Source organism: Theropithecus gelada, chromosome 10, assembly GCF_003255815.1.
Source record: "Theropithecus gelada isolate Dixy chromosome 10, Tgel_1.0, whole genome shotgun sequence".
Classification (NCBI taxonomy): domain Eukaryota; kingdom Metazoa; phylum Chordata; class Mammalia; order Primates; family Cercopithecidae; genus Theropithecus; species Theropithecus gelada.
This window is the reverse complement of record NC_037678.1, coordinates 25,874,886-25,896,209: the sequence shown is the minus strand read 5'-3', so window position 1 is coordinate 25,896,209 and position 21,324 is coordinate 25,874,886. Positions and strand designations below refer to the sequence as shown.

Sequence of the window (21,324 nt, the reverse complement as noted above, 5' to 3'; positions counted from 1 at the left end):
TGCTCAGTGTTGTTATGTCCCCTGTGCAGAAATGTCTGTGCTGGGTCCTTGCCCAGTTTGGGGTTGATGATCTTGTTGTTGTTATTGCTGTTGAGCATTGTGAAACTGTTGCATATTTTTTATAACAATCCCTTAGGAGATACATGCTTCCCCTAAACTTTTTCCCCATTTGTAGGATTGGTTTTCATTTGGTTCACTGTTTTCTTTCTGTACAGAAGCGTTCCAGTTGGATGTAGCCCCACATGGTTGCTTTTGCTTTTGTTACCTATGATTCGCTTTCCCAATTTAAACGATAAATATATTCACAAGCCATTCCATTCTCGATGAGGTTTTACCCTCTGCTTTCTTTTTTTTTTCCGTTTTTTCTTTTCCCGTTTCCAACCTGTGAGCCTAGAGGCAAGTTTCCCCAAAACTAAGTGCTCCACCAGCTCCCCCACCCCCTTTTTTCTTACAGATGATGATGATCATGTATAATTTCAGGTCTTGTGTTTAGGTCTTCAATCTATTTTGAGTTGAATTTTGTTTATTGTATACCAGAAGGGTCCTATTTCATTCTTTTTCATATAAACATTGGTTTCTCAAAACCATTTAATGAAGAAAATCTCCTATCCCCATTGAGGCTTTGTGATCTCTGATACGGTTTTCATTTGCTTTGGAGGTGTACCCAGTAGTGGGATTGCTGGATCATACGGTAGTTGCATTTTCAGTTTTTTTGAGGAATCTACCACTTTTTTTTTTCTTTTTGGTGACGGACTCTCACTCTGTCGCCCAGGCTAGAGTGTAGTGGCAGGATCTTGGCTCACTGCAATGTGCGCCTCTCGGGTTTAAGCGATTTTCCTGCCTCAGCCTCCTGAGTATCTAGGACTACAGGCGCGTGCCACCACACTCAGCTAATTTTTTGTATTTTTAGCAGAGACGAGGTTTGACCTTGTTAACCAGATGGTCTCCATTTCCTGACCTGATGACCCGCCTGCCTCAGCCTCCCAAAGTGCTGGGATTACAAGCGTCAGCTGCCGCATGCGGCTTACAACTTTTCTCCATACTGTGTATCCCAAATTATCTTTACAGCAATAGTGTATAAGATTCCCTTTTATCCAAATCCACACCAGCATTCTTTTTAATTTTTAAGATATTTTCAGTAATGTGTATTCCAGTAGGTGTGGGATGGTATCTGAATATGGTTTTGGAGTACATTCTTTTCTGATGAATAATAACGTTGAGGACCTTTTTTCTTACATGTTTGTGCATTTTATGTCGTTTATACAGCGATGTCTGTTGAGATTTTTTGTCGAATTTTAGTTTGGATAGACATTTTTCATGCTACGTAGTATTTTTTTTTCTGTGCACGTGTTCTGTAACAACCAGTTATCTCTTCTGTGATTCCCTCCTATTTTTGTCCCAATCATTTTCTTTCTTTTTTTTTTTTTTTTTTTTTGAGACAGTCTCACTCTGTTCCCCAGACTGGCATGCAGTGGCGTGATCTCGGCTCACTGTAAGCTCAACCTCGTGGGTTCACGCCGTTCTTCTGCCTCAGCCTCCCGAGTAACTGGGACTACAGGCACCCGCCAGCACACACCCGGCTAATTTTTTGTGTTTTTAGTAGAGATGGGGTTTCACTGTGTTAGCCAGGATAGTCTCAATCTCCTGACCTCGTGATCCGCCAGCGTCGACCTCCCAAAGTGCTGGGATTACAGGCGTGAGCCACTGCGCCCGGCTCATCTTTCTCTTTTTTGAGACAAGTCACCCTCATCCAAGCCAGAGCACAGTAGCAAATCACATGACCATATGTGTTGGAATATTGGCCACCTTCAGCTTTGAAATGCAATTTGATATCAGGAATTGTGAGTCTCCCAACTTAGTTTGCATTTTTCAGGATTCCTTAGATGTTCAGGGCTGTTTGTGGTTCCATGTTAATATTAACATTGTGTATTTACACTTTTTTTTTTTTTTTTAGATGAAGTCTTGCTCTGTCACTAGGCTGCAGTGCAACCTCCACCTCCCGGGTTCAAGCGATTCCTCTGCCTCGGCCTCCCGAGTAGCTGCGACTAGCTGGGACTGAGGTGCGCGCCCCCACGCCTGGCTAATTTTTTTTTTGTAGTTTAGTAGAGATGGGGTGTCATCATGTTGGCCAGGATGGTCTGAATCTCCTGACCTGGAGATCTGCCCACCTGGGCCTCCCAAAGTGCTGGGATTACAGGCGTGAGCCACTGTGCCCGCCCACTTTTTTTTTTTTTTTTTTTTTGAGACAGTATCTCGCTCTGTTGCCCAGGCTAGAGTGCAGTGGCGTGATCTCGGCCACTGCAACCTCCGCCTCCCAGGTTCAAGTGATTCTCCTGTCTCAGCCTCCCAAGTAGCTCGAACTACAGGCATGGGCCATCATGCCCAACTAATTTTTGTATTTTTAGTAGAGACAGGGTTTCACCATGTTTGCCAGGATGGTCTCGATCTCCTGACCTCGTGATTTGCCCATCTCAGCCTCCCAAACTGGTACGATTACAGGCGTGAGCCACTGCGCCTGGCCTATACTTCTTAAATGTTTTGTCTATAATAAGGCACATAAGCAGAGGGTATAGTGGGACTTTTTTCCTTATCTGGGACTTTTTCATTTTTGTTTCTGTTTGTTTTGAGACAGAGTTCAGCTCTGTTGCCCAGGCTGGAGTGCAGTGGCATGATCTTGGCTTTCTGCAACCTTTGTCTCCCAAGTTCAAGTGATTTTTGTGCCTTGGCCATCCAAGTACCTAGAATTACAAGTGTGTGCTGCCATGCCCAACTAATTTTTGTATTTTTTAGTAGAGATCGGGTTTTGCTACGTTGGCCAGGCTGGTCTCGAACTTCTGGCCCCGGATGATCCACCCACCTCAGCCTCCCAGGGTGCTGGGATTACACACATGAACCACCTTGCCCAGCCTCATCTGGGCCATTTTGATACATGTATATTTTGGGTGATAATCAAATCAGGGTACTTAGCATAACTATTTCCTCATACAGGTATTTCTTTGTGGTGAGAACACTCAAAATTGTTCCCTTCTAGCTTTTTTTGAAAAATAAAAACAATATTGTAACTAGAGTCACGCAGCTGTGGAAGGGGACTCTAGAATGTGTTCCTCCCAACTAACTGTAACTTTGTTTCCATCACCAATCCCTCCTATTTCTCCTCCTTCCCCAGCCTCAGGAGACCACTCCTGTTCTTTCTGCTTCTTGAAGGTTAAGTTTTTGGATTCAATGTGAGTGAGGTCATGCAGTGTTTGTCTTTCTGTGCTTGGCTTATTTAACAGAATGTTTTCTAGGTTCATTAGTGTTGCCCTAAATGAAAATTGCATTATTTTTTATGGCTGGAGAATATGTTATTGTATATATGTACTGTATTTTCTTTATCTCTTCATCTGTTGGGTGAACAGTTAGGCGGATTCCATCATCCTAGCTATTGTGAATAGTGATGTAATAGACATGGAAAGGCAGATGTCTGTTCAAAATCCTGGTTTGCTTTGACTGTATATCTAGTAGTGGGATCATATGGTATTGTACTTTCAGTTTTTTTGAAGAATCTGCAACTGCTTTCCAGAGTGTATATAGTACTTGACCCTCCCATAAACACTTCTTTTTTCCTGGCAATTGACACCAGCATTTGTGTTTGTATTTTTATTTGTCATATTCGTGTGAATAAGTGAGATGCTTTCTGTGTATGGTTTTGATTTCCGTTTTGTGCAGGATTAGGAGTGTTAACCACGTTTTCGTAAAGATAGAGTCAGTCTTATGTCTTCTTTGGCGAAAAGTTTATTCAGGCTCTTTGCCCAGTTTTGGATCGGTTCCTCGTTTCGCTTTTGGTTATTTTATTTTATTTTTTTTTGCTGGTTACTAACGTTAGTAGCTTGTGCCTTTTGGAAAACAATGCCTTATCAGCTGTATGTTTCCTCAAACTTTCTTCTCACCTTTAGGATGCTGTTCTTTTTTGTTTTTTTTCTCCTCCCCCTTCCCCTGCACCAGACTCCGATGGAGTCTTGCTCTGTTACCCAGGCTGGAGTTGCAGTGGGGCAGTCTTGGCTCACGGCAACCTCTGCCTCCTGAGTTCAAGCAATTCTCCGGTCTCAGCCTCCTGAGTAGCTAGGATTACAGGTGTGCACGACCATGCCCGGCTAATTTTTGTATTTTTACTAGAGCCAGGGTTTCACCATGTTGGCCAGGCTGGTCTCAAACTCCTGATCTCGTGAGCCCCCATACCCGATCTAGGATGCCTTCTCTTTGGATTCATTTGTTCTCTCCTGCACAGAGGCGCTAATGTTGTCCTTAGTCTCTCATGTTTATATTTGTATTTGTTGGCAGTGATTTCAGTGTCTCATCCAAAAGAAAGAGATTGTTAAGCCATTTTATTGTCTCTGCGTATTTTTCCCCTAATTTTTCCTTTTCTTTTTCTTTTTTTTTTTTTTTGGCAACCTGTGTGCACAGGGTGAAGCTTCCCCTAAATATACGCTTATCCCATGATTTCTTCTTGGAGTGTTTTGCTTTCCAGATGGAATTTAACTGTTTGATTTAGTTTTCATAGATTTTTGTGTATTGGACAACATAGGGCTGCTATTTCAATCTCGTGCATGTGACTACCCAGTTTTCTCAACTGTTGTGCCTTTGGTGTGCTTTTGAAAAATGTGTGACCTAAATATAATTTTGGATTGATTACTTGACTCCCTTATTTTGTCCATTCGGTTGTCTCTTTTTTTTTTCTTTGAGATGGAGTCTCGCTCTGTTGCCCAAGCTGGAGTGCAGTGGCGCAATCTCGGCTGACTGCCAGCTCCGCCTCCTGGGTTCACATCATTCTCCTGCCTCAGCCTCCCGAGTAGCTAGGACTATTGATGCCTGCCACGACGGCCGACTAATTTTTTATATTTTTAGTAGAGATGGGGTCTTACCATGTTAGCCAGGATGGTCTGGATCTCCTGACTTTGTGATCTGCCTGCCTCGGCCTCCTGAAGTGCTGGTATTACAGGCGTGAGCCACCACGCCCAGCCCATTCGGTTGTGTTTCTGTGTCCCCAGTGTCTGTTGTTTCCATCTTTATGTTCGAATGTATTCACTGTTTAGCTCCCACAACATGCAGTGTTTGGTTTTCTGTTCTGTTCTTGCCTTGATTTGCTAAACATAATAATCCCCAGGTCTATCCATGCTGCTTAGGACATGATTGTGTGTTCTTCTTATGGCTGCATAGTATTTTGTGATGTGTATGTACCACATTAAAAAAAAAAAAAAAGGTTGAATCCTCTGTTGCTGGTCACCTAGGATGCTTCCACATCTTTTTTCTTGTGAATGGCACGGCCATGAATGCACGAGATCTTGTGTCTTTTTGATAGAAGGATTTATTGTCTTTTGGGTAGATACCAAGTAGTGGAATTGCTGGGTCTGATGGTAGTTCTGTTTTAAGTTCCTTGAGAATCTCCAAACTGGTTTCCACAGTGGAAACCTGTTTTCACGTTCCGCAAGAGTGTAGCAGCATTCCCTTTTCTTTGCCGCCTCGCCAGCATGTTGTTTTGACTTTGGAAAAATGGCCGTTTTGACCAACGTGGGATGTTACCTCATTGTGTTTGTGAGTGGATAGTTTTTGTGTTTTTAGTAGAGACAAGGGTTTCACCATGTTGGCCACGCTGGTCTCAAATCCCTGACCTCAGGTGATCTGCCCTTGGCTATTGTGAGTACTGCTTCACTCCACCTGGGAAGGCAGCTATGATTTCCATGTAGAGATTTCTCTGTCCATAAGTAGATACCCACTGTTGGAATTGCTAGATGAAGTGGTAGCTAGCTTTGTGATTGTTCGGGAAGCTGCAAGTGGTTTTCGTAGTACCTATGGTAATGGTGATTTCTCTCAACAGTGTGGAAGAGTATCTGTGTATGCAGGTTTCCCTGGGGCATTCGTTTGAAATAATTGGTTTTTATTTTTTGTTAGAATTAGAGTTTGTATCTGAGTGTGATTATCATTTACAGTTTAGAGATGACTAGCAGTGGTGAGAACCACCTTTTTTTTTTCTGTTAGTGAATTGCATATTGCCTTTTCAGTAATGTCTGTTCAGGTTTGTTGCCCAGTTATGGCTGGGTTACTTGGTTTTGGGTGTTTTGCTCCTCAGTGGGGTGTTAGTTGCTCCCAAATGTCAGATAACAACCGCTTTTAGATACATGATTCCTCATAATATCCTTTCTGTCTGAAGAATGCCTTCTGAGTGTTGGTTGGTGCATTGTTTTCTTTACTGTGCAGAACTTCTTCAGGTTGTTTTGAGTTTTTATTTCTTGATTATTTTAGTTGTGATGATTTTTTTTGTTTTTCCTTTTTATTTTTTGAGACAAAGTTTTGCTCTGTTGCCCAGGCTGGAGTAGGGTGTCACGATCTTGGCTCACTGCAACCTCCACCTCCCAGGTTCGAGCGATTCTGTTGTCTCAGCCTCCTGAGTAGCTGGGACTGCAGGTGTGTGCCAGTACTCCCAGCTAATTTTTGTATTTTTAGTAGGCACAGGGTTTACCATGTTGGCTAGGCTGGTCTCCAAATCCTGACCTCAAGTGATCTGCCCGCCTTGGCTTCCCAAAGTCCTGAGTTTACAGGCGTGAGCCACCGTGCCTGGCTAGCACTGACTGTTTTTGTAAGATAAGGTCAATGACGAAAACTAGAATTTTTGACTTCTATTGTTGGAAGTGGTTTTTTTTCTGTTTTTCTTTTTTGCTATTTGCTTTTACATCCTGTAAGCTTAGATTCAGGTTTTCCTAAACTTAAGCTCACTCTGTGTTTTCCTGTAGCAGTTTTACGCTGTTAGGTCTTGTGTTTAGGGTTTAATGTATGTTGAGTTTATGTTTGTGTATTGTGTAACAACAAGGTCTTATTTCATTCTTTTGTATGTGGCTATCCAGTCGTTTCAGACTGCTCAATTGAACAGACTTCTGACTCCTCATCTCATCTTTTTTCCCTTTGAGACTCAGTCCTACTCATGCTGTCACCCAGACTAGAGTGCAGTGGCGAGATCTCAGCTCTCCACAACATGTGCACCCTTGCTTCAAGAGATTCTCGTGCTTCATCTTCCCAAGTGGTTGGGATTGCTGGTGTGCACCACCACACTTGACTACTATTTTTTGTATTTTTACTAGAGATGGAATTTCACCATTTTGGCCAGGCTGATCTCAAGTGATCTGCCTGACTTGGTCTCCGAAAGCTCTGGGAGTACAGGTGTGAGCCACAGCACCCAGCCTCATTGCATCTTCTAGGCGTTCCTTTGAAAAAAATGTGTTGATTGCATAGAGGTGTGCGTTTAGGTTCTCTTATGTCCCTAGGTTCATGGATTCATTTTTATGCCACTACTGTAGTCTTTAGATTGAGTGGAGGTTTTACATGTAGTTTGAAATTGGGGAATGTGCAGCTTCCAATTGAGTTTGTATTCCCTTGGATTGCTTTACATATTCAGGTTCTTTGGGTCTTTGGTGGTTCCATGTGAATTTCTAGCCATGTATCGCTAGCATTCCATAAAACGTTTGCTTCATACTTTATGTCCAGAATTAGGGGTGCATTGGGACATTGTGATACTTGTTTGTATGCCTTGAATATGGATAAAATCAGGGAGTTTCCCATGCCTCTGAGCATGTATAGGTTTAATATCTTCGATGTGTGAACATTCAGTATCCTCCTTGGTAGCTCTTTTGAAAACGGCACGACCATGTTGTTAAGTCTTGTCGCCCTGCTTTGGACTGGAATACCAGAATGTATTCCTCTCCTGTAACTCTCTGTGTACCTATTGCCAATCCTTGATGTCCTCTCCTCCACCTAGTCTGTGGTGACCATTGCTGTATTTTCACCTTCAGTGAGTTAAATTTTTCAGCTCCCACATGAGTGAGGAACATGCAGGCTTGGTCTTTGTCTGCCTTTCTGATTTGATTGAACAGAATATCTCCAGGTGCAGCCATGTTGTTGGAAATGATAGGATTCCATGAATTTTGATGGCCCAAAAGTATTCCATTGTGTCTGTGTACTAGAGATTCTTCATCCGTTCATTTGTGGATGGACAGGGAGGTTGATTGCTTGTCTTGGTTTTTGTGCATAGGGCTGAATTCCACCTGGGATGACAGGTATCTCTTCCATGTCCTGATCATGTGCTCTGTGTATATACCTAGTAATAGAATTACTAGATAAAACGGTAGTTGTAGTTTTACGATTTCAAGGAACATCCAAGTGGTTTCTTTAGCGTGCATACTAGTTTACCATATCCCACCAGCTGTGGAGACAAGTTCCTCCTCTGAGAAGATTCTCACCATTGCTGACGCACACAAAAGCGTAAGTGAAAATCACACCAGATTTCATCTCACTCTGGTTAGAATGAATACTACCAACATTTGATGGCAGTTTGTTTCTATAGAGTATACATTATACCCCCCCGACACACAACCCAAAGTGCAAGGGACATTTTGAGATATCTATATGTAGCATTATGATGAAATCATTGTATCTGGCATGTCTGTGATCTTCCATCATTGTTTTATCTCTGTGGAGAGAATATTCAGAACCGTATTTTCCAGCTAATTTTGAAAAATTTTTCTAGATTCTGTTGACCCTAGTCACCTAGTCAGCCTGCTGTGCAATAGAACACCAGAATGGATTCCTTGTATCTGAGCGTCACTCTGTACCCGTTACCAGTCCCTACCCAGGCTCTCTGCTCTCCCCAGCCTCTAGTAACCCCTACTGGAAGTTCTGCTTTTAAGAGACAATGTTTTCTGGATTCTATGTAGCTGATGTCATGCAGCGTGGGTCTCTCCCTGGCAGACTCATTTCACCTAATTGTCTTCCGGGTTTCTCCAAGTGGTTGCAGATGACATGATTTCCTGAAGTGTTATAGCTGACATGTGTTTCCCTGTGTATGTCAACTGTGGTTCCTTTATCCCTTCATCTGTGCATAGACAGGTAGGTTAATTCCACATCTTGGCTATTGTGACTAGGGCTTCAGGACACATGAAAAGGCAGAGAACACAGGGATTTCATTTTCTCTAAACATGTACCCAGTGGTGGGATTGTTATTGGAGTGGCAGTTGTACTTTTACCTTTTGTTGTTTGTTTTTTTTTTTAAAAAAAAAAAAAAAAGACAGTCTTGCTCTTGTCGCCCAGGCTGGAGTGCAGTGGCGCGATTTCGGCTCGATGCAAGCTCCGCTTCCTGCGTTCAAGCGATTATCCCGCCTCAGCCTCCCAAGTGGCTGGGAATCCAGGCACCTGCCACCACGCCTAATTTTTGTATTTGTAGTAGAGACAGGATTTCAGCATGTTGGTGAGGCTGGTCTTGAACTCCTGACCTCAGGTGATCCACCTGTCTCGGCCTCCCAAAGTGCTGAGATTACAGGTGTGAGCCACTGTGCCCGGCCTACCTTTTACTTTTTAAAGGAACTTCCAAAAGTTTTTGTAGTGTGTACATAATTTTCATTCCACGAAGTGTGTGGAAGATTTTTTTTCCCCTGCAAGTCTACGCTGACCATTGCCTTCAACAATTTTTATTTTTGTCTTTTGTAATACTCATTCTAGGTAGAATTAGATGGTAACCGAGTATGGTTTTGATTCATGTTTTTGTGAGGATTAGTGATATTGAGGAACTATCACCTGTGAGTCCATTTCCTTCCATCTTTTCACTCAGGTCTATTTAGATCCTTTTACTTGGATATTTGTTGTTTTTATTGTTGTTGTTTTTCACTTAGTCATATCACTTTATTGTATGTGTTAGATAACAACCTCTTTCAGGGTTAGGATTTTTTATCGTTTCTCCCAGTCTTTAGGATTCCTTTTTTTGTTTCATTGTTTCCTTTTCCCTGTAGAATTTGTAAAGTGTCCCTAGTCACATATGGTTATAGTTGCATATGTTAGCAGTGACTTTTGTGTTCAACACCCCGCTTCCATGATAGCAGAAAAACATGCGTGCGCGCACACACGCACAGAGCCAAGCCTTGCATTGTCTGTGGGTATAGTTTCCCTACCTATTTTTTAGTGTTATGATGCTTTTTTACCTTTTGCAGCCTGTTTGCATAGATCGAGGGTTTCCTAAAATATACATCCACTCTCTTTTCTTACAGGACCTTTACAGTTTCAAGATTGAGTTTAGGTCTTCAATTTGTGTTGATTTTGTGTATCGTGCATTGTAAGGGTCCTATGTCAGTGTTTTTCCTGTGGATATTCAGTTTTCTCAAAATCGATAATTGAACCAGACTCTCCCTTTCCCATTGTATCTTTTTGGGGTTTTGAAAAATGTGTTCCCTACATATCATGTTGAATAGAGTATTTGGCTGCCTCATTGTGTCACTTAGGTCCTCGTTCTGTGTTTGTGACAGTCATGAATTGTTTAGATAACTACAGATTGTTTTTTCATTTATTATTTTCTTTGGTTCTTACCTTGGATTTTTCTTTTAATGCTTTCTACTCTTATTATTACAGTTTAAAAGCTATATTTGCAAGTTAGTTACATCTGTTGATTGCATGACACTGAGACTTGGGGTTCCAACAACCCCGTAACCCAGGCAGTGAGCAGAGGGCCCACAGGGTGGGTCTTCAGCACACGCTCCCTCTCCCCTGTGTTTTTATTGGTCTGTGGTCATTCCCGGTGTCTGTTGTTCTCTTCTTTATGTTTGAGTGCATTCAAAGTTTAATTCCTGCTTATAAGTGAGAACATGTGGCATTTGGTTTTCTATTTGGACCTTAGTTCACGTCTGACACTGGCCTGCAGTTTCCACCTTCTCTTGTCAGGTGATCCTCCCTGATAGGTCTACAGGTGCCCACCACCACATCCGGCTAATTTTTTTATTATTGTAGAGATGGGATCTCACCATTTTGCCCAGGCTGGTCTCAAATTCTGGACTGAAGCGATCCACCTGCCTTGGCCTCCCAAAGTGCTAGAATTACAGATGTGAGCCACTGTGCCGGCCTCTCATGCACTGTTGATGGGTAGGTTGATTCCATGTCTTTGACATTGTGAATAATACTGCTATGAACATAATGAGTGCCTGTGTCTTTTGGATAGGAGGATTGATTTTCCTTTGGGTAGATGCACAGGAGAGGGCTTTCTGGGTGAGATGGTAGTTCTGTTTTCAGCTCTTTGAGAAATCCCCAATCTGCTTTCAATGGTGTCTGTACTAGTTTTAATCCCCTCCCCTCCCCGAAAGCATACCAGCGTTTCGTTTCCTCGGCTGCCTCGCCAGCATGTGTTCCTTGTCTGCGTGGTCCTCACCATTGTGACCTCCATGGGATTACAACGTCTTGTAATGTTTTTGATTGGCAGCTCTCTGATAGTGAGTTTGAGCATGTTTTCCTATATGTTGGTTGCTTGTACATTGTCTTTTAAGACGTGTGTGTTCACGTCTCTTGCCTGTTTATTAATAGGATATTCCCTAGTTGACTTGTTGAAGGGCCTTGTAGATTCTGCATATTAGATGTTGTGCAGATGCACAGTTTGGGACCGTGTTCTCCCTTTGTGTACACTGTTAACTCTGTTGGTAGTTTCTTTTACTGTGCAGCAGCTCTTTCAGGTATTCGGTCTGACTTGTCAATTTCTGTTTTTGTTGCCGTTACTCTTCAGGACTTAGCCTGATGGCTATGTGGAGAAGGATATTTCACAAGTTTTCTCATAAGATTTTAATAGTTTGAGTTTTTCCATTGAAATCTTTCATTCATCTTGAGTTCCTCTTTGTGTCTGGTGAGAGGTAGGGGCCTAGTGTTACTCTTCTGCACATGGCTGGCCACTTATTTCAGCACCGTTGATTGAATAGGATGTCCTTTTGCCTTTGCTTACTTTGGTGGATTCTGTGTTAGATCAGATAGTTTTCAGTGTGTGGGTTTACTTCTTGGTCCTCCCTTGTGTTCCACTGCTCTGTGTGGAGGCCAGTCCCTAGCTTTTCCATGAAATTTGAAATCAGGAAGTGTGATGTGTCCGATGTAGTCTGGATGTCTCAGGATTGCAGAGGATGAAACTCAGGGTGCTTCATGGTCCCACATGAATATTAGCATCACCTATTTTTATTTCTTGCAACAGATGTGTTGCATAGTAAACGAACAATACAATGAGAGGGTAGAGTGGGGCATTATGGTCCATGCATACATTGTGAAATGATGAAATCAGGGTACTTAGTGTTTCTGATACCTTTTCCCATTGTTTATTCCTCTATGGTGAGACCCTTTCAGTATTCTCCTGTCAAGCTGCTTTGAAAGTGATGTGCCTTTGCTGTTAACCCTGGTCACCCTGCGCTGGAATAGAACAACAGAATTTTCTTCCTCTCATTTCCCATTTACAATCCCTGCCCATTACTCCTCTTTTCCCCCAATCTCTGCAAATCCATATTGTGCTCGCCAGGTCTTTGAGATAGATTTTCTCAGATTCTGCATGTGTGAGATGACTCAAGATTTGTTTCTTTCCCCTCTTGTTCATTTAATTTACCATCATGTTTTCCAGGTGCAACCCTGTGGTTCCCCACGATAGGATTTCATTGTGGTTTTCTGGCTGAAGAGTATTCCCGTGTGTACATGTGGAACAGCTTCTTTATCCCTTCTTCTGTGGGCAAGCAGGTAGGTTGATGCTTACACTGGCTCTTGGGAACAGTGCTGGAATCCACATGGGTGCGTAGATCTATGTTTGATGTCCTGATTTCAATGACGTTGAGTGTATTCCTAGTAGTAGAATTGCTGGTTGAAATGATAGTTGGAGTCTTTTAAGGTTTGGAGGAACCTCCAAGTGGTTTCTGGAGTGCATGTGCTAGTTTACCTTCTCACGAACTGTGAAAGAGTGTCTCTCTCTCTCTCTGAAAACACACCAGCGTTTCCCTTTCTTTCAGTGTTTTTTTTTTTCCTTTTTATGTTAATACTCATTCCAATTAGAATGAGATGGTGTCTAAGTGTGGTTTTGATTTACATTTTGCTTGTGGTTAGTGATGTTTGAGAAGTTATTGTGAACTTGTTTCAATTTGACATGTAAGACTGGGCAGTGGATCTGAAGACCTGAGATGGATGCACAGGTAAAAGTTTCTGACTCAACATTACTGATCCTCACGAGAAGTCAATCAGAACCACACTCAGAAAGCATCTCTCTCTGGTGAGAATGAATGTTACCAAAATGGGACAACAGTTTCATTGCTGTAGAGTATGTGTATATAACCAGCGGGTGGAAGGGACAATTTGGTCTGTGTAAACGTAGCATCATAATGAAGTCGCAGTGTCTGGCACCTCTGTGAGCTCCAGACTTATGATTTCTCTGTGGAGAGAATATTCACAACTGAACTTTGTAGCTGTTTTGAAAATTGTGGTTTTCTGTTCTTGCCTTTTGGCATAATGGCCTACGGCTCTGTCCAGGTTTCTGGTAAGGGCATGGATTTGTTTTTATGGTTGTGTAGTGTTCCGTGGTGTGTATGTACCACATTTCCTTTCTCTGATCCACTGCTGATGGGCACCAAGGCTGATTCCATGTCTTCACCATTGTGAGTAGTACTGCCGTGAACATGCGAGTGCATGTGTGTTTTGGATGGAAGCATTTTCCTTTGGGTAGATCCTTAGGAGTGGGATTCCACCGCTGGGTGGTAGTTCTCTTTTAAGTTCTTTGAGAGCTGTCCACACTGCTCTCCAGGGAGTCTGAACTAGTTTGCATTTCCCCCAACAGTGAACCTGCATTTCTTTGCTCATCTGCCCCACCAGCCTCTGTTGTTGTGGACTGTGTATCATAATTGCCATTCTGACCAGTGTGAGATGGTATCTCAGTATGTTTCTTTGCATTTCTCTGATAATCAGTGAGATCAAGCATGTTTTCATTCTCATTGGTTACTGGTACACCTTCTTTTAAGTGTGTGTTCATGTCCCTTGCCCATTTACAAGTTGGATTGGGTTTTTTTTTTTTTTGTTTGTTTAAGCTCCTTACATAAATCCTGGATATTAGACGGTTTTCAGATGCATAGTTGGGGAATATGTTCCCTCATTCTATAGGCTGTATGTTAACTCTGTTGGTGCAGCAGCTCTTTTGTGTATTAGGTCCCACTTATCAGGAATTGTATTTGTTCTCATTGCTTTTGGCGACTTGAGATATAAATGCTTTGCCAAAACCTCTGTCGAGAAGAGTATTTGCTAGATTCTCGTGCAGGATTTTTTTATAGTTTCAGGTCTTGGATTTTTATGTATTTTTGTATTTATTTACAGACCGAGTCTTGCTGTGTCAAAGAGCCTGGGATGCAATGGAACGATCTTGGCTCACTGCACCCTCCACCTTTGGGGTTCAAGTGATTCTTGTACATCAGTCTCCCGAGTAGCTGGGAGTACAGGTACGTGCCACCATACCCAGCTAAGTTTTGCTTTTTAAGTAGACAGGGTTTCACCATGTCAGCCAGGGTGGTCTCGAACTTCCCGACCTCAAGTCATCCGCCTGCTTTGGCCTCCCAGAGTGCTTGGATTCCAGGCATGAGCCACCACCACACCCAGCCCAGGATTTTGCATTTCAATCTTTGATTCAAGTTGAGTTGCTTTCTGTACATGGTGAGACACGGGCCCAGTGTTACTTCTTCTGCATCTAGGTAGCCACTGATCCCAACACCACTTAGTAGTAGGGAGTCCTTTCTCCATTGCTTATTTTTGTTGTTTTATTTTCAAGTATCAGATGATTTCAGGTGTGCAGGTTTGTATCTGGGTCTTCTAATCTGTTCCACTGTTCTGTGTAAGCGGGTGCCCAGCTTTTTAGTGAAAATGCGTAGCCATTACATTGTGAGTGTTTTCTTAGAGTATTTCCTTTGTTTTAATTTTTTAAAAATACCTTTAACAGCCTACGTGCACGTATTACTTTTCAAAAATACATGCGCACCGTATGTTTTCTTGTAGTAGTTTTGTGGTGTCAGATTTGAGTTTTAGGCCTTTAACATATTTTGCATTGATTTTTGTGTTGCGTGACATAACGGTCCTATTTCAGTGTTTTGCTTGTGAATATTCAGTCTACTCAGAATCATCTATTGAACAGGCGGCCTTTTGCCCATTGTGTCTTTTTGGTGTTCTTTTGAAAAATGTGTTCACTATGTGTAACTGGGGTTAAGTATTTGATTTACTCATTCTGTCCACTTTCTTAGTTTATGCCAGTAAATGATTGTTTGGATAATTATAAAAGTTTGTGTTTTTCATCCATTGTTGTAGCTTCTCAGTTTGTATTTGTTAACTAATTTCTACATTTATTATAGACTAAAAGGTACAAACGCAGATTAGTTACTGCCTTTGGTATTTTGCAGGACATTGAGACTGGGATCCCAGAGACCTTATCACACAGGGAGTGGGTGGACCCACTGGCTAGGTCTTTAGCCCATACCTCGTCCCTTCTTCCTTTTTTGTCTGATAAGTCATCAGTGTCTGTTGTTCTCACTTTTACGGTAGGGTGTATTCAATGTTAGCTCCACCTTAGAAGTGAGAATATGTGGCATTTGGTGTTCTGTTTTTTCCTTCTTTGCTTTAGATAATGGCCTCCAGCTCTTTTCATGTAGCTGCCAAGGACATGATTTCCTCGTTTTTTTTTTTTATGGCTGCCTAGTTTTTTGTGGTATATATGTACCAAATTTTCCTTTTCTGATCCACTGTTGATGGGTGCCTAGGTTGATTTCGCGTATTTGCCATTGTAAATAGTGCCGCCAAGACCATTTGTGTGCATGTGTGTTTTGGACAGAAGGATTTATTTTCCTTTGTGTATATCCCAGTGGTGGGCTTGCTGTGTCAGATGGTAGTTCTGGTTTAAGTTCTTTGAGCAGTGTCCGAAGTGCTTTCTGTGGTGTCTGAACTACTTTGCATTTGCACCAAAAGTGGACCAGTGTCCCCCTTCTCTGCTGCCTCACTATTGTCCTTTTTTTTTTTCTTGACTGTGTAATTGCCATTCTGACCAGCGTGCGATATGTCTCATTGTGCTTTTGATTGATATTTCTCTGACAGTTAGATTCAGCATATTTTCAAATTTTTGGTTGCTTTTATATCATCTTTCAAGAAGTGTGTGCTTATATCCATTGCCTATTAATTATTTGGCGGGGGGCTTGGCTAATTGATTTGTGTAAGGTCTTTAAGGTAGATTCTGGACTTTAGAACCTTGGTCAGGTGCATAGTTTGGGAACATTTTCTCTCATCCTGTATGTCGTCTGTCTACTCCGTTGGTAATTTCTTGTGTTGTGTGGTGGCTCTTTAGTGTATTAGGTGCCACATGTCGATTATTGCTTTTGTTGCAGTGTCATGTGGGGTCTTAGGCATATAAATGCTTTGTCAAAGCTGATGTTGAAGGGTATTTCCTAGGGTCTCTTGTAGGCTTTCTGTACTTTGAGGTCTTCCATTTACATCCTTCGTTCATCTGAGTGAACTTTGGTACATGGTGAGAAGTAGAGGCCTAGTGTTACTTACTCTTCTGCATATGCCTCGCCATTTATCCCCAAGACTATTGAAAAGGGAGTTCTTTCCCCATTACTTAATCATTGTGTATTTCATCCAGAATCAGGTGGTATGAGGTGTGTGGGTTTACTTCAGGTTCTGTGTTCTCTTCCACTCATCCATGTGGAAGCAGGTCCCCAGAGTTTGAGTGAAATTTCAAATCAGAGAGTGTGATGCATCCAATGTAATTTGGATTTCTCAGAACTGCTTTGGAAACACGGGGCATTTCCTGGTCTCATGTGAACTTCAGCATTGTTTCTTTCTATGTCCTTAAAAACAATTTGTCCCGTAGTAAAAGTATACAATTAAAGAGTAGAGTGGGACATTTTAATCCATGCATATATACCTTGTGTAATGATCAAAGGAAGGCATTGACTGTCTCTGGTACCTTGTGTAGTTATTATTTATTAGTTCTCTGTGGTTGCAATATTCAGAGTCCTTCTTTTCAACCTTTTTTGGAAAATGTGGTGGGATACTGTTAAGTCTAGACACCCTGCTGTGGAGTAGAACAGCTGAATTTATTCCTGTCATCTTAGTGTAACATTGTATCCATTTCCCAGTGTCTGCCCCTGCTCCCCCACCACCAGCCTCTCTTCACCACTGTGGAACTTTCTATGTCTAGGAGATAAAGTCATTTAGAGAGAAAGTTGATGTCATTCTCACATGCATGAAATCATGCCGTGTTTGCGTTTCTCTTCCTGGCTCATTTCGTTGAAGGTCATGTCCTCCAATTTCTGCACGTTGCTGCAGATGCCATGGTTTCATGAATTTCTGTGGCCGAAGAGGATTCCTTTGTGTACTGTAGTTTCTTTTTCCTTTTGTGCATGAACAGGTACGTTGATTGGATACGTTCCCTATTGTGAATAGTGCTTCTGTTGCCATAGGAAGGCCGATACCTCTTCAACATAACAGATTCCATGTGCTTTCTGTGTATAACTGGCGGTGGGATTGTAATGTCAAATGTTTAAGGCACCTTCAACTGCTTTGCTTCATGTGTATAATAATGTACATTCCCACCAAAAGTGTATAAAAGTGTCTTTTTCTGCATTTCTACGTTGGCCACTGCCTGTGAACATATGGGTTGTTTTTTTGTTTGTTTGTTTGTTTTGGTAAGTTTCATTCTAATTAAAGTGAGAGGTATCTGCCTGTGATTTGTACTTAGACATTTGTGAGAATTAGTGAAGTTGAACAACTTCTCTTTGACCTGTCAATTTCATGTTTTTCTTTCAAATGTCCCTGTTCAGGTTCCTTGTCCAGTTTCAGCTTGGGTATTAGGTTTTGTTCATTTTCCCAGTTAGAGTAGTGTTAGTTTCTCGTACATGTCAGATAACAACCCCATTCACAGATATGATTCTGCTGAACTTTCTTTCAGTCTGTATGATGCTTTCTTTAATAGTTCATTGTTTCTCTTCCCCATGTGGAAGCTCTAAAATGATGTATAGTCCCATGTGTTTGTATTCACATTTGTTAGCAGTGATTTTAGTTTCCCATCCAAAAAGAACAACAAATAAGAAAAAGTATTGCCAAATCAATTGCACGGGCTAAGGGTTTCTTGCCATAGATAATTTTTGCTCTTGTTTTCTTTCTTTTTTGCAAACTGCATGCAGAGATACAAGTTTTGCTGAGATACAGACTCCCACTTTTCTTATAGGAGCTTTGCGGCTCCAGGATTGGGTTTAGGTGTTTATTTGGTGTTGATTTAGAGTGATGATATTGCAGACCCTGAAATGTTGACTTCTTTGTCTTGTTTTTGTCTGATACAGCACAAAGGGAGTTGTGTTCAAATTAAGCTGTGGGAAATCCTTTAGATACTGGGTTCAAACGATTGTCTCCTTCCTTGATGTCCACTTAGGGGAGAAGTGTCAGAAAGTCTGGGAAGATCCATAGTGGAAAACGTTTATCTGTATTTCGTGGAGACTGATGGCCAGCTCCCACCTGCCCAGGACTTCTGGAGAAGGCCAGCCCTACCAATTGCTGAAATACCTCCCATCTCCAGCTCTTCAGCAAATATTTAAGTGATTCATTAGAGATTTAAACCTTAAGAAAGTAAAGTAACCCAGTGGAACTTGAATTTAACTAGAATTTAAGTTTGAGAGTAGCTGGTCAGTAGAACAAGTGTGGTAGATTGGGTGACATACTATGGTTTTTAAGGGTTTTTGTTTTTTTTGTTTGTTTGTTTTCCTTAAACAGAGTTAACAATAATCAATTTGAATAACGAAGGAAAACATTAAACGGTTGGTATGTGTAACATGAACACTGTTCCATGACTTGTTCAGTCATAGCCTCAATTTGACATGCTAGACTATGAATCCTAAAGACTGGTATACGGTTACTGCACTGGAGTTACTTTTCTCATTCCAACAACTGTAGAACATTTTGAATAGCATTTTAAAATTTTATTTTAATGAAAGCTTAGGAAAAAAACCCTTACTTATACACTAAAGAAAGTAAACATAAAATGGTCTCCCGCCTGACTCGCAAAAGACCCATGGCCTGATCCTGGCCAGCAGGAGCAGCTTGTGTTAAGGAGCAGGGGCCAGATGCAGCTGAGCTGCCAGCCTCCTAGATGTGGTTTCCTGGTGTCACGGTCTGGGTGAAGGATGGTGCAGAGCCGGTGTTCTGGCCAACATCCCGGTGGGATCCCAGCCACTGCAGGATGTTGCTGGCCTACTGGGATTTGGGCTCCAGCTGGCAGGACAGCTTGTAGCTGCAGGACAGAGAGGTAGCTGTGAGGCCACCATGAGCCACACATCAGGTCCCCTCTCAGTGCATGCCCAGGTGAAATCCTGGGTCCCCAGCGGTTCCCATGCAACATGGCTTGATGCTGGCCGTGGAGTCATGGCCATAGGCTCTCTGTAGCTGGCCACAGGAGAGCCTCGTCTAGGCCACGTGGGGTGGCTGACACCTGTAATGTCAGTACTTTGGGAGGCTGTGTGGGGTGGATTGCTTGAGGCCAGGACTTAGACCAGCCTGGACAACATCATGAAACCCCATCTGTACCAGAACAACAACAGCAGAACAACAGGACATGGTGTCTGTACCTGCTGTACCATATCCTGGGACATGATGTACAGCGGTAGTCCCAGCTGCTTGGGAGGCTGACAAAGGTCTTGAGCCCAGGAGGCAGACATTGCAGTGAGCAGAGATGGCGACACTGCTGTGCAGCCTGGGCGCAGAGCTAGACCATGTTATAAAAAAATGGAGAGCCTTCTCCCACCCTCTGCCCGTCCACTAGGCCCTCACCTCTCCTTGTCACTGAGCTGCTCCATTCTTTTGAAATAGGTGACAAATTTCTCAAGAGGCCGAAGCCTGTAATTCATGGCAGCCACTTGGAGCAGCTGCATTTCCTGCAGAACTCGGACCTCCTAGAGACAGAGGGTAGGATGCTGACAGGGCCTGGGTGGAAGATGCTGAGGGGACCTTTGATAAGCAGGGAGAAGGGGCTGATCCCTGGGGCAGTTTTCTGCAGGGGCCCCATGCAGCCCCCAGCCTGTTCTCAGAGTTGGATGTAAACATCCCCTCCTGCAGGAATTGGTCTTTGATCCAGTGCATTTCCCACTCTCTCCACTGGGCTAGGTCTCCTCCTCCTATGTGTGTCAACCCCTCCCAGTAAACCTAAGATGTAGAGGATGGAGCCAGGGAGTGTCCTGCCCAGGGTGGACTGTGAGGTCCACATCCACACCCTCCTCCAATGTTAGCGTCCCAGCTGCTCACCTTCCTCTTCTTGTTGATGTTGCCCTGGAAGGCAGACAGAATCCATCACAAAGGTCAATGGCCCACAACCAGCCCCACTCCACCCCTTCCCATGCTGTACTACTGCCAGGGACACCAGGGTCAGGGGATGTGCACGTGACAGGACTTGGATCTGCCTCAGACTCCGGGCTCTAGAGCAGGGGGCATGGGAGCTGAGGCTCAGGGACACTCTGCCCCACCTTTTTCTGAAGACAGACAGGGAAACTGAGGTCTCTTATAGAAAGAAAGCACACAGTGACCCTGGAACTGCCTGCCCTTGGAGAGGCTCAATTTCCCTCTCCAATTACGGGACTATCCTGGGGAGTCACTGAGTCCAGCTCAGCCCACACCTCAGCAGCTTTGCAGTCAGGCAGCTCTGCAGCTTCACCACTCAGGGATAGGGACTGGTGGCTGCCATGGAGCCTCCATCATGCAGAGGTGATGAGATGGGCCTGACATCCCCACCCACAGGAGCAGCTATGAGGCTCTCAGGAGAGGAGGTTTGCTTAGGGCTGAGATCTAAGGGCTCGGTCCACGACCCTCTCCTCCCAAGCCTCAGGTTCCTGGTTCCCAACCAAGCTGCCCCAGGCTCACTCACATCCAGATCGTCCGGGATGGCCGAATCCAACCTCTGTAACACAGTCAGAAAATCCCCCAGGAAGGGGACTACACTCTGTGCCAAGGAGGGTTGGGGAGGTGGTGATGAGTATTGGCCATCAGATGGCTGCCCACTGTCCTGTCCCATGAAATCCCATCAGCCCCTGTCTCCCAGAACCCCCCTCCCTAGGTCTCCCGGATGGAGCAGCCAAAGACCCTCAGCTGCCTTTCCCAGTTCTCTGCCTCCTCTATCCCAGATGACCTCCAAGTCTAGTTGATCTCCAAGCAGTCCTAGTTACCTCTGTGGTGGGATATTAACAAGTCACAAGGACCTGTGGTCCCAACCTTACCCTTCCCCACATCCACTCTGAGTCCAGCTTTCCCAGACCCTTGTTCTGGTCTCTCAAATAGAGGTTTTCCAGGCCCAGTGGCCACAAGAGGACAGGGCTGGGGAGGAAGCACCTGCTGTCTCGATATGGAGGCCTCTAGCTGGCGGGGAAAGGAACCCTGTCCTGTGATCTCTTGTGATCCCTCTATGCCACAGGCTCACTCACCTTCTTTTGCCTCCGTAGCCTCATCTGGGCTCTCTGGTGGTTC

The 21,324-nt window shown here is 43.4% G+C and overlaps 1 protein-coding gene across 1 annotated transcript; it reads right to left on the bottom strand.

Moving 5' to 3' along the window:
• Positions 1-18,771: 18,771 nt before the first annotated feature.
• LOC112633190 (ral-GDS-related protein-like) lies at positions 18,772-21,318 on the bottom strand. The gene is made up of 5 exons (XM_025399638.1): positions 21,282-21,318; positions 20,729-20,803; positions 20,113-20,136; positions 19,642-19,763; positions 18,772-19,105 (listed from the first exon to the last, which is right to left on the bottom strand). The coding sequence occupies exons 1-5, from the start codon at positions 21,303-21,305 to the stop codon at positions 19,066-19,068; spliced, it is 285 nt and encodes a 94-aa protein (XP_025255423.1). The 5' UTR covers positions 21,306-21,318; the 3' UTR covers positions 18,772-19,065.
• Between the last annotated feature and the right edge of the window lie 6 nt (positions 21,319-21,324).